Source organism: Dreissena polymorpha, unplaced genomic scaffold (assembly GCF_020536995.1).
Source record: "Dreissena polymorpha isolate Duluth1 unplaced genomic scaffold, UMN_Dpol_1.0 chrUn004, whole genome shotgun sequence".
Classification (NCBI taxonomy): Eukaryota; Metazoa; Mollusca; class Bivalvia; order Myida; family Dreissenidae; genus Dreissena; species Dreissena polymorpha.
Window position 1 is genome coordinate 584,565 of NW_026273318.1, and position 13,959 is coordinate 598,523.

Below are 13,959 nucleotides of genomic sequence, written 5' to 3' on the forward strand. Positions count from 1 at the left end.
AATACCAGCCTGAGAGCTTTTTAAATTGTTATTATTTGCTAAAAATATGAATAATATTTATTTGAAATTAGAGGGGAAGAAAACTTCAGTTTAACTTTCCCACTTTTAATCAATAGCAACAGGAAATTTTTTATTCACCATACCAACCTCTCTATGCCTAGAAATTGGGGTCAAGGTGCGCTGAGGCAAGTGAGGCGACAAATCCGCAGAAGGACGACTTTGTTTGTTACGCCTGACATTCTTGGCAGAGAGTCTCTCACTACGCGAGTGCCCAGACATGCTGCGGTGATCCTGAGGGGCAGTGATGGAGAAACGGGCGGAGCCATTGAGACTCGCTGTGGAAATTGCCCCCTGGGATATCGGTCTCTCCAATGTCCGGTCCAGTTCTGAGGCAGAGTCTGATGCCTTCCCAGAAGAGATGAATGTTCGCTTGTTGGTTATTCTAAACAAAAAACAATATAAATATTTTTAGACATTTTTAATCTATATTTACAGACTCAAGAAACACATTTTGCTTATAAAACAAATTATAGTAATATTGTATGCCTTTTTTGCAATTAAAAGGTCAAATACATATTTAATTGATTCCTTAGATATGATGCATAATTATTCAGTGAGATTAGTCACTAAAGTAATCAAATAGAGAAATCACTACAGAAATAAAACAGAAATTATATAAACAGCTTACATTCCATCCAACTTCTCCAAGAACACTGGTACGTGCACATTGATATCATACTGCATGCTGATGGTGTCATCAGGGGTCTTTTCCTCGGAATGAATTGGTAACCTATCCAGCTGTTTGGACTCGCGGATGTCAGACAGGCGGTAGTTGACAAACTTAAGGTCCATTTCACCATACCTGAATTTAATGTTTAATGAGTTGCAAACTTAATATCATTAATATGAGAGGCGTTCTGAGAAAACGGGGCTTAATGCATGTGCATAAAGTGTCATCCCAGATTAGCCTGTGAAGTCCGCACAGACTAATCAGGGACGACAGTTTCCGCTTTTATGGTATTTTTCGTTTGAAGGAAGTCTCTTCTCACGAAAATCCAGTTTAGGCGGAAAGTGTCGTCCCTGATAAGCCTGTGCGGACTGCACAGCCTTATCTGGAAAGACTTTTTACGCACATGCATTATGCCCAGTTTTCTCAGAACGTTGTAGTGGCAGCATAAATAGAAAAATAAATGAGCCGCATTCTGGGAACAATTGGTTTAATGTATATGCATAAAATGTGCCAGATTAGGCTGTGAAGTCTAAAAAGATAACCAGGAATGGCACTTTCCGCCTAGACTGGATTTTCATTTAAAAGAGACTTTCTTTAAACTAAAAATTCCATGAAAACAGACAGTAGCATCATGCATTAGCCTGTGGAGACTGCAATGGCTTATATGGGACAAAATCCATTCGACTGTAAAAACGGGGAACTTTGTCTGCCCAGCAGGAAACCTTTTTAGATTTGTTAATTTATGGCTAAGAACACATTGAACAAGAGATGTGTTTGTCAGCAACACAATGCCCCCTACTGCGCTGCTTTGATACATGTTTTTTTTACCTTTGACCTTGAAGGATGACCTTGTCTTTTCACCACTCAAAATGTGCAGCTCCGTGAGATACACATGCATGCCAAATATCAATTTGCTATGTTAAGGGACAAAGAAGTTATAAGCATTTTTCGAAACCTAAACGCAAAGTGTGACGGAAAGACAAACAGACTGACGGACGGACGGTCCGATCACTATATGACCTCCTTCGGGGGCATAAAAACAGTGCAAGAGCAAACAAAAGCAAAAGACACAAGACGCAAATATCCAACAAACACACAACATGATTAAGACTTACACTGACATTTTGAAAATGTATATTTTGATGTGACTTTAAACTTTAAATGGTGGTGATTTAATTTACGAAAAGAAAGACCATGAGCATGTTCTTACTGATCTGTTAATTAAGGTACTATGGCCAGCTAAGATAATCATGCAGCTACATTATGGATAACAAACCTGTTGACTTTTTTCCATGGTGTTTTCTGCTCTGGTTCAACACGAATGTCCTCTCGCATACATGGTACTGAATGTGTAAGGCAGATAAAATGTTTTACTACTACTAGATTAAATAATATAATAAATATTAAATATGTTGTGTTTGTCATTTAAGTATGTAACCTGATACCTATGTATTCAGGAACAAATGGTCATTGTTACTCTCAACCTGTCTCTGTTAAATAGATAGAAGATATTTGTTGGATTCTATGGAATATCGATTTTATTTCACGAGTGTTCATATAAAATAATATTTTCACCAGTGGCACAGCCACAAGTGAAAATATTATTTTTTAAGGCACGAGTGAATTAAAATGGATATTCCATCGAATCCAACAAATTTTCATTTTATTTTATGCTTTTTTCACTGTTAATTTACATTGTAAAAGAATTTAACTGGATAATTTCACTGGATTTATGTCATTTCTTTTTAAAAAATGACATCATTTTACAGTAAAACAGTGAAAACAAGGGACAAAATTGTCACAAAACCAGGTTTTTATTGTGAAAAAAAAATATGATAAAGGGAGAAAACTCAAAGTGAACTTTTGAAATGAACAAACAAAATTAACCCCCTTTGTAAGTTTGTTTTTAAAAAAAATCTATTTTTAGTCGTGGCGACCTTGACATTGGAGATATTGACGTGATTCTTTCGTGCGACACACCGTCCCATGATGGTGAACAAATGTGCCAAATGATTTTAAAATCTCACAATGAATGACATAGTTATGGCCAGGACAAGCTCATTTATGGCCATTTCTGACCTTTGAACTCAAAGTGTGACCTTGACCTTGGAGATATCGACGTAATTATTTCGCGCGACACACCGTCCAATGATGGTGAACAAATGTGCCAAATGATTTTAAAATCTGACAATGAACGACATAGTTATGGCCCGGACAAGGTTGTTCCGCCCGCCCGCCAGCCAGCCAGCCCGCCCGCATTCGCCAATCTAATAACCAGTTTTTTCCTTCGGAAAACCTGGTTAAATATCGATATTTTTCACTGTTATTTTTCACTGGTTAAAACAGTGAAATACCAGTTTTATTTCACTGATATTTCTCTATAAACCACCGGAAAGCATAAAATATATATAATGAACACAATCGTCATGCATTATCTTCCTTTCTTAATAGAACATTTCACTTTCATTTGAATATAAATAAAATACAAACTGATTTTATGCAAAAAAGTTTGAACAATATATAAATTTATTTCATTTGAATATTTTTGTCATTGAATTTTTTTTTTGTATTATATGACAGAAAAGGGGAGACATATTGTCTTAATATGACTGCGCGTTTTAGAGGAAATACATTCAAAATCCCTCTTATACCCATTACCACTCAGATATGCACAATAATGGTCATGTCTAGTCACATACAAAATCAAATCAAATTAAAGACCTTTCTGACTAGATTCAAGTTTCAAAGGCTTCATGTCAAACCCTTAGGTACTGATGAGCAGCAAACAGTATAAAACCTGAACAAGCTGAGACTTACTAAGCTGTTCTGATTCTATGCTGGTTGCATATAGCCGTTCCTACTCTGCTTCTAGGTGGGAATGGGTTTAAAATTGCAAACAACTTAATCAAGAACTCACATCTCTTAGTGACACAGAGGATGATCAGTCCTACAATGATGAACACTGCTAGGAGCACCCCGATGACAATGGCAGCAATGGCTCCGCCAGAGAGTTTTGAGTCTGATGTGCTTGCACCAGGATCTAGAAAGACAAAACATTATCATGAGGCGTGTCATAGAAAAAACAGCTCTATTGTACACAAAGTGGACCCCTGTCCACAAAGCTCCAATGGCAAAACTAACAAATTTATAAAATTGCTCAAGTCTCTGGCTATTTACTGCTGATGATATTTATATATGTTCAAATATTAAAAACCAGTTAATAGTGCTATACAATTTATTAATAGTTGATCATTTTTAAGCAGTAAACATTGGATTATATGAGACGCGTTCTGAGAAAACTGGAAATAATGCATGTGCGTAAAGTGTATTCCCAGATTAGCCTGTGCAGTCCGCTCAGGCTTATCAGGGACGATACTTTCCGCCTAAAATGGATTTTTGCTAAGAAGAGACTTCATTTAAACGAACAATGTAATAAAACCGGAAAGTGTCATCCCTTATTAGCCTGTGCAGACTGCACAGGCTAATCTGGGACAACACTTTACGCAAATGCATCATGCCCAGTTTTCTCAGAACGCGACTCATATAAAGAAAAAGAATCTGAAATCTTCATTAAAGTATATCTCAGGTGTTTTGTGAATACTGGTCCTGAAACAGCCTCATTACAGTCTACAGATGAAACTTTCTTCTCTTTTCTGTTGCCTCCATATATCTGTGCAATAAGCCTATGTCAAACCTCTCTTAATACAGCCAGAAAATTCATTGGCTACTATACATTTTAATTGACCACTGGAATACCAGAATATTTTCTGAGGCAAAAATTTTAAGTACAAAAACAACAGGAATTTGGATAAGATTGATTAGTATTAATTCCTTTTTCTTATCACTAATCTTGTCACATTTGAAAAGTTGCCCATTTACTGACCACCCAATAAGCTCAAAACCAAGTATAGTAGAAGTATAATCTAATGTGAATTATTTCTGTAAATACTAATAATCATTTGAATCTAGTCAAAACCTAGAACATGTCGATGTTATATTGAATATCCCCTGTCATTGCAAGTAATACATGTACATAGAAAGTTGTCACAATAACAAAGTTGACTCTTGATTGGCCAGTTTTGATCCCTGAAGCTTTTTTAAAACAAAGTTTGCAAAGAACCTGATACAAGTTTATAATTTGAACCTTTGCATATTGTGAGTTCAGAGCAAAGGATTTGTTTAAGTTATTTTGATGTATATATCTACAATAGAATTATTTTTAACCCCTGGATAGGGCAATCTATTACCCCAGCTTCATGATTTAGCAAACCTGATAGAGCTGGCAAATATACAATTTACATATTTATCAAAAATTTATAAAAAGTTTGTGGGAATTGGTGGATTTTTTTTGTAATAATAATTTAAATTCTTAATTATTAGTGCTTTTGTATAATATTTTTATAACTTTGGTATGTATAGTAACATGACTGCTTGTACTGTACTCTCTAATAGTATTCCAGCCATGTTTGTAAGGAAATGTACAAGGATAGGATAGGAGCATAGGATGACATATGCCCCCTATAAACGCTTTGATAGAAGTTATGAGCATTTATTGGAACCTAAACGCAGATTTTGAAACCTAAACGCGGACCCTAAGTTCAAGGTCAACGTCACAGGGGTCAAAATTTGTGTGCGTATGGAAAGGCCTTGTCCATATACACATGCATACCAAATATGAAGGTTATATCTCAAGGGACATAGAGGTTATGAGCTTTTTTCGAAACCTAAACGCAGATTTTGAAACCTAAATGCGGACCCTAAGTTCAACGTCAAGGTCACAGGGGTCAAACTTTTTGTGCGTATGGAAAGGCCATGTCCATATACACATGCATACCAAATATGAAGGTTACATCTCAAGGGACATAGAAGTTATGAGCATTTTTCGAAACCTAAACGCTAAGTGTGACGGACAGACGGACCGACGGACAGTCCGATCACTATATGCCATCCTTCGGGGACATAAAAATATTTAAATTGACAAAGATAATAATCTGGATGTTGTTGTTTCATACAGGTATTTTTTTGATAATCAGGTTTAAAGTAACAATAATAAAGTTACAGATATTCTAAGTTGAACAAGAGTGCCAAACTGTCACAAGATACACCCATTTGAAGGTTTTGGACAACTTGATAACTTTACCTTTTGAGTGGCAAAATGATATATTTTTATGTCATTAAGACACGACTTCTGACCAAATTTGGTGAAGATCGGTTTCACTTAGTGACCTCGTGACCTAGTTTTTTACCCTGCATGACCCATATTTGAACTTGACCTAGATATCATTTAGACACAACTTCTGACCAAATTTGGTGAAGATGGGTTGAAAACTACTTCAATTAGAGAGCGGACACCATGCTAAATCCTTGAAATGCACTAAATGACCCCTTCACAAAATTTTTGACCCGGCATGACCCATATTCAAACTTGACCCATACATAATCTAGACACAACTTTTGACCGAATTTGGTGAAGATCAGATGAAAACCACTTCAATTTGAGAGCGGGCACCATGCTCAATGCTTGAAATGCACTAGTTTTTGACCTGGCATGACCCATATTCGATCATGACCTAGATATTGTCTAGATACACTTTCTGAATAAGTTTGATGAAGATCAGATGAAAACTTTTTGAATTAGAGAGCTGACACCATGCTAAATCCTTGAAATGCACTAAGTGTCCCCTTGACCTAGTTTTTGACCTGGCATTACCCATATTCGATCTTGATCTAGATAATGTGGACGCCAACCGCCCGTCCGCCACCCGCCAAGGGTAATCTTATAATATGTCCCATTTTGAAAGGGCGTATAAAAAGGAGCATAACATGACTTTTAATGTACGGTGTTTTATATAGCATATGCTAAACTTTATCTTATTGTAAGAAATAATGCATGCAAGTCTCAATGCTGTATGTTGAAATGAGTTGGAGAATGCCACTGGACAAACTGGTTACAGACATGACAGACAGACAGCTGGACTGATGCTGCCCATTTCAATACCTGGCTCCAAGATTGGTCCTTGTGTGGGAGTGACTATTGCTGAAATACACAAAACAAAAAATGCTCACTTAATGACAGTAAGTTTTTTTTACTGAAAAATAAGCATGCATTTATCTATAAAAGAAATTCATTTTGCACTTCTTAAAGTTATAAGGTTTAATAACAAAAAGTAAAATTTGTTTTCAAATTTTTGTTCATTGAAGTATTCAAATATTTAATTGCCGTGATTTAAATACATATGTATGATTAAGGTCTGAAAGTTTGTGTTTTATTTTTAACATAGTTGCTACCAATATATTGTAAGAAAAAACATTCTTCAAAATACATGCATTAACAGTACATGTATATTATATTATATAAATACATATTGAATACAGTGCAGGAGGCATGTTTAATATGATTTAATATCACAACAATACAGAACTTATTTTAAACATACCAGGACATTACAACAAAATGAGATTTAGTGGAGAATAAATAGAAAGCAAATTATATGTGGGATAATTTTTTTAATTGTGCAATTACTTCATTGAAGATCCTCATTGTATAATTATTGTTTATATTGAAGTTGTGGCGCATTTTCAAATTTTTGGAAATGATCAAAGACAATTGCCAAAAAGCATGTTTGAATTCCCACATTATAAGAAGTGGGTATTTAAATAGCATAAAAATATTTGATTTTTTTTAATATGTGAATATTTCATATTTGTTACCAATCCCTAGTAATTTTCAGGTCTTTTTAAATTCATATTTAATTACATATAAAGTGAACAAATGTTATTTTATATTTATTAATCATAACTTAAATGACGTTAGAAATAACCTTAAATTTACATACCAAAAATCTTTACTCAAATTCATGCGCAATGAATAGTATAACATATCTATAAACTCACAAGCATTGTGAGTCAGTACAAACAAATACAATCCTTACCAATACAACTGGTAGAATAGATGGACCCAGTCTGATTGGTGGTTTTGTCCATGCCACAGGGTGAGCAGATGGACGCACCAATAGAATCGCTGTACTCGCCGTAGTCACATGACATACACTCACTGATCGTCGAGTTGTAGAACTGGCCCAGGTAACATTTGTCTGTAGGAAGAGAATAGCTTGAAGTGAAACTAGTATCAGTATTCGGTTTGATAATAGAAAAATGCGTTCGTATTTCAGTTGCATTTTTAAATTTTGCAATTTCGTTGCAATTACATACTATTAATGAATGCTGATATGTTTAATATTCTAACAAGCTTATGTACTGGAAGCCCATGTTATATTGCAAAGAGCTGATGTTTTGAAATCTTATTTTATATTCCAATGGACATATGTCCTAAAAATTTTTATTACAATTGATGTCCTACAACCCTATGTAATATTCTAAAAAACTTATGTCATAGAATCCTTTGTTATATTCCAAATAGCCGATGATCTCAACCAATGTTATATTCCAAAGAGCAGGCATCCTAGAATGTCATATTTCAAAGGATTAATGGCCTAGCCTATGTTAAGTTTTAAAGAACTGATGTACATGTAATAGAATTTTATGTTAATTCAAAAGGAGTTCTGGCCTCTAATCATCTATAAATCCAAGCTGAGGTCTTAGAATATTTTTTCCAAAAGATTTATGCGCACAAATTCCATGTGATATATTACTATGGCAGTAGGTGCTTGCAGGTGTTCCAGTGTTATCTGTGGTTCCACTTCCAGAGCAGTTCTCGCAGGATGACAGGGGGTTTGTGTAAACCTGCACAGTCCTATATTGGCCTACATCACACCCCAAACACTTCAATGTCCCAGAGTTGTAGTAGTATCCGTCCCCGCATAGAACTAGCATTATAAATAACAGTGATAAGTCTTTACAAAATACTAGTAATTAATTTCACAATAATTCAAAAATTACTACTGTTTTTTTTTCAATTACAAGAAACATGCCATAATTATTTTCCATTTGAAAGTGTTTAATTTACAATTAAAAATCATTTTCAAATTAGAAACAACCCATCATATTCATTTGAACTTGAGGTGTATAAATTAACAAATAATCAATTAAATAAGAAATATTCTTATAAGATCTTAAATTACAAAATTAATAGTAAATATATTCTATACCACATTTGTCTCCAATAAGCTGATGTCCAGTCGAACACATCAGTGATGTGGAAATATTCAGACTTGGGAAGAAGGGAATAGCATTCTGAAATGTTGGTTTGAAAAAATTCTGCAAAACAAATTTCATTTTATGGTACCGGTAAGTGTGAATATGATTTTCTTTATTACAACTTGCAAGCATGCAGCTTAACACAGACACAATGTTTAAATGAAAATATTTCTTAACTTTCCAATGGCTGTGCTACAAGTTTAACAAAGAGACGGCGTTTTTAAATTGTTTAAAGCTGCCCAATCATTTTTAATGCCAATCTTTGACACTGGACCTGTCTATGTGTCCTTGATCTTTAAGCTATGGAAGAAGTATTACTCATGACGTATCATCTCCAAATATTTGTATTGTGATTTTAATCACAGGTCTTTAGCGTGTGGCTATGATATTAATTGGTAAAAAAATCTTTTTGAATAAAAAATAATCAAATTATAATGAAAAACAAACTTCTCTGTAAAAAGAAAATCACTTTATAATGTATATATATGACAAGGTATTTAACTTAAAATGACCCGAGAACCGGGTGCATCGCTTTTAATAGCCATTACTTCCATCAATTGTGCAGCGATTTCCACGAACTCACTCTAATTAAACGCAGAAATGAATTTCCTCTCTGGAAATGTACATATCTTGCAATGCTTTTACAAATGCTGGTTCAAATTGTAAGAAAAAACACGATACACAACTCGTGTAACCTTCTCGTCATCGACCATACCCGATCCAAGACTGAAATCTTCATTGTAGTTTTATTATTTTTCGTTGAAAATGATGTTTTTATTAATTAATATCATAGCGACACGCTTAACACCTGTGGTTTTATACATTCACTCACCCCGAGATATGTGAATGTTGCTTGATCCCTCATTGCTATTTTAAGAACATTTTGTGGACTCATTTGGAGCCCTCCATATGTCACTTCACCACTGAAATTGTATAGACTGCATTCTATAGAAAGAAATATATAAAATATGAACATCAGTATCTTCACTCAAATCTTGTCTTTTTTTAGTGCAAAGTTGGACATTGGTCAACTATTCGCTATAAGTCAACAAAAAATGCAGTCATTTTACTATCATAGATTTTTCAAAAGAAATTGTCTTCAGAGTAAATCAGATACTTTATGTATCTATGAGGAGTCTAAAAAGGTACGTCAGACTTAAAGAATGTCAAGTTTAGTTATTCATTGGAGATTACCTGTAAAATATTGTTTAACATAAAATTCATGTCTGCCATTAAAATATTAAGCTGATCAATAGTCTGGTATACCAGCAGACACATCAGCACTATATACAGTTTATAATAGTCACAACAAAGCATGTCACACCGACTATATTAAATAAAACCCTTCATACAAAAAGGGTATTATACTGTATGGGGCATGCTTAGCTCAAACCGCCTGCACATTTTTCACAGGCTGGTCAAAAGCTACCCGGTCCTTTTATGAGACCATAAAACCTTTCATGACTTTATAGTGGCCTGTGTAGCTGCTGATCAGACTGCAGGGATGAGCAGATTGGCTTTGAGCTACCCAGGCGGCATATGGCAAAGGACATATGGCATAAGACCCTTTTTTGCATGCTGTGGCGCATAAAATACCCACCTCAAGTACTTCAAGCTAAACTGGACTGAGGCCATGTTGTATGGCGTGCAGTCAACCGCAAGGCTTGCGCCGGAACATAATGCATCACTTCCACCATTAGACACTTTACATAAGCCGTAGTTTGTCGCATTATTTAGGTCTGTTAACGACTTCTGTACCAAAGTTATCAGAGTGGGCTTGTAGGCAGCACATTCAGACGACGTTCCATATTCAATTGTCACTGACACCGTATGTTGGGGGCTCTGTGCAGCTGTACAATTAAAACAAGTCTTCAAAATTTTAAACTAAATTTTACCATGCATTATTAACATATGATGATCATTTGCAACTAAAAGACCATGATAACTGTGTCCAAAATTAAACAAAATCACCACCTTAGGCTAATCTGGAACAAAATCTTACACACATGCATAAAACTCTGTTTTCCCAGAGCGAGGCACATTTAACCCCTTTATAATACCACTTAGATACATATTTTTACGCATTTGTAGTCACTTTAAAAAGTTATATTTAATTTATCAAAAGACCTATCTTACTAGATTCAAGTGTTTGTGGCTTCCTTTCCAAACCTTAGACACTGATCAGCAGCAAACAGCATAAAATCTGAACAGACTGCGAGTTACTCGCAGGCTGTTCTGGTTTTATGCTGTTTGCACATAGCCATTTTCACTTTGCTTCTAAGTGGGAAAGTGTTAAATAACAAAACGTACTGCCACATGTTGGAATCATGAAGTCCGCAACTCTGTCGGCATCATCCCACATGGCATACTTCCCGCACGTGAAGTACTTGGGAGTCTCGATGGTTGGAACCTGAGCGCTCAAGGTGCATGCAGGCTTGCACACATAACCATCCTCCAATTGCCCTGTGCACTGTGGGGCGTTGCCGTTGTAAAACAGGGGTGGAGTGCAACCTCGACCTATAGGGAGCATGTAAAAAAAATTGTCATAAACACTTTACTGCACAAATGCTCATTTTGACCCATTTTGTAATTGTAAAGTTGAGGACCTTTTTTAATTGATTCAAGTTGTAAAGGCTTCAATTCAAACCAGGTACTGATGAGCAGCAAACAGCAAAAAAAACCTGAACAGCCTGCTTGTTACTTAGTAGGAAAGGGTTAACATTAGGATTTTATTGATTGGTAAGTTGTTATTAAAAAGGGTAAAGGTGCATTATCAATCAAAAGCATATGATATTACACAAGAAAATAATTATCCTGAAAATTTTATTGTCTGGCAAGTTGGTTTTTTACCAAAGAGGCTTTCACAAATGCTTTGATGCTGGTGTTTTTAACAAAATGCCAATAAGTATGATTGGCCCAAAACTTTGAATTATTCAAATATTAACTTGCATGAAGAGACAATTTTAGATGTATACATTTTAAACAATACCATCATGCTCAATACCAGTTTCTGCTATAAGTGTCTTAGGAATATTGCTAGTCTTCTCTGTTGTTCAAGGTAAATGATAACCATGTAAATTTCTAAATAGAATGCCACCAAAGGAAAGCACAATTTTTGTTCCACTGAACTTTGGTGCTTTACTCACGTCTATTGTAGAGTCTGAAAGTGCATACAGCTGCTGCCATCTTGTCTGAGGTATACTCAACAGTCCCCATACTGTATAGGCCCCAAACAAACTGGCTCTCTGTGAATGTAAGAATATCACTGTCTGATATATTTCAATGCAAAAAACAGAAATAATAGAATTCTAACAATGAACAGTTATTAATTAAGCAAAAGCAGTTGTACCATTGGCTAAACCATACTTTACTTAATACTTAACAATAAAAATGAAAATCCTTAGTATCAAGAAGGATAAAATCAGCGAATTGGTTTCAAATCAAACAGCCATTGTTCAAAATTGCCACTTATTTGTAAAAATATTATGAATCTAAATTTATGATGCAGAATAAGTTTGGCACCAACAGTAAACAATGATATGTATTTCCCTTTATATTCAAGCATTGTCACAAACAAGTGTTTCTCTGCTTTAAAAATGGATACATAGATACTTTGAAAATCATAACACGCACTTCACGGTACTCTGGTGCATGTAAAAAAATAATAAGTCAAACTCAATGACGTAAAATAAGTTGAATTATAAAATTATGATTGATTGTATCATAGAGGTTAATTCTGATACTATGTCCTTACTTCCAAAACAATCAGAGTAAAACACAATTAAATACAAGAAGTTTAATTATTTAGTTATAATTGAGTATATAATGGGATTAATTCACCTACGATTTACTTACTTCCTGAGATATGTGTGCTCAGTCGCGTTGCTGCACTGGTCCCTGAGAATGTAGCGTGTGTCCACTGGATGGAGGAGACCCGCGGGGTGACGACAAGGGTGTCCTCTGTACATGATACCACCCTTGGGAATGAAGTTTCTGCATGAAATAAAATGAGCCGCACTCTGGGAAAACTGGCCTTATGCCATGTCCGCAAAAGCTAATCAGAGACACTTCCCACTTTTATGGATTCTATTTTTTAAAGTATGTATCTTCTTAACAAAAGTCTAGTTTAGGTGGAAAATAGTGTCCCTGATAAGCCTGTTAGGTGGAAAATAGTGTCCCTGATAAGCCTGTTAGGTGGAAAAAAGTGTCCCTGATAAGCCTGTTAGGTGGAAAATAGTGTCCCTGATAAGCCTGTTAGGTGGAAAATAGTGTCCCTGATAAGCCTGTTAGGTGGAAAATAGTGTCCCTGATAAGCCTGTTAGGCGGAAAATAGTGTCCCTGATAAGCCTGTTAGGTGGAAAATAGTGTCCCTGATAAGGCTGTTAGGCGGAAAAAAGTGTCCCTGATAAGCCTGTTAGGCGGAAATAGTGCCCCTGATAAGCCTGTTAGGCGGAAATAGTGTCCCTGATAAGCCTGTTAGGCGGAAATAGTGTCCCTGATAAGCCTGTTAGGTGGAAAATAGTGTCCCTGATAAGCCTGTTAGGCAGAAAAAAGTGTCCCTGATAAGCCTGTTAGGCGGAAATAGTGCCCCTGATAAGCCAGTTAGGCAGAAAAGTGTCCCTGATAAGCCTGTTAGGTGGAAATAGTGACCCTGATAAGCCTGTTAGGCGGAAATAGTGTCCCTGATAAGCCTGTTAGGCGGAAATAGTGTCCCTGATAAGCCTGTTAGGCAGAAATAGTGTCCCTGATAAGCCTGTTAGGCGGAAATAGTGTCCCTGATAAGCCTGTTAGGCAGAAATAGTGTCCCTGATAAGCCTGTTAGGCAGAAATAGTGCCCCTGATAAGCCTGTTAGGCAGAAATAGTGTCCCTGATAAGCCTGTTAGGCAGAAATAGTGTCCCTGATAAGCCTGTTAGGCAGAAATAGTGTCCCTGATAAGCCTGTTAGGCGGAAATAGTGTCCCTGATAAGCCTGTAAGGTGGAAATAGTGCCCCTGATAAGCCTGTTAGGCGGAAAATAGTGTCCCTGATAAGCCTGTTAGGTGGAAATAGTGTCCCTGATAAGCCTGTTAGG

At 35.9% G+C, this 13,959-nt stretch overlaps 1 protein-coding gene across 1 annotated transcript in view; it reads right to left on the bottom strand.

Annotated features, from left to right (window-relative positions):
• LOC127863296 (uncharacterized) overlaps window positions 1-13,959 on the bottom strand; it is an 80,608-nt gene that overhangs the window by 1,753 nt on the left and 64,896 nt on the right. The window contains exons 47-59 of the mRNA XM_052402715.1: window positions 12,743-12,880; window positions 12,034-12,132; window positions 11,198-11,404; window positions 10,488-10,737; window positions 9,720-9,810; window positions 8,839-8,923; window positions 8,383-8,556; window positions 7,663-7,824; window positions 6,729-6,767; window positions 3,648-3,770; window positions 2,007-2,073; window positions 689-862; window positions 148-442 (exon numbers count right to left, since the gene is read on the bottom strand). Coding sequence (XP_052258675.1) covers window positions 148-442; window positions 689-862; window positions 2,007-2,073; window positions 3,648-3,770; window positions 6,729-6,767; window positions 7,663-7,824; window positions 8,383-8,556; window positions 8,839-8,923; window positions 9,720-9,810; window positions 10,488-10,737; window positions 11,198-11,404; window positions 12,034-12,132; window positions 12,743-12,880 — 1,904 coding nt within the window. The remainder of the gene's footprint in view (window positions 1-147; window positions 443-688; window positions 863-2,006; window positions 2,074-3,647; window positions 3,771-6,728; window positions 6,768-7,662; window positions 7,825-8,382; window positions 8,557-8,838; window positions 8,924-9,719; window positions 9,811-10,487; window positions 10,738-11,197; window positions 11,405-12,033; window positions 12,133-12,742; window positions 12,881-13,959) is intronic.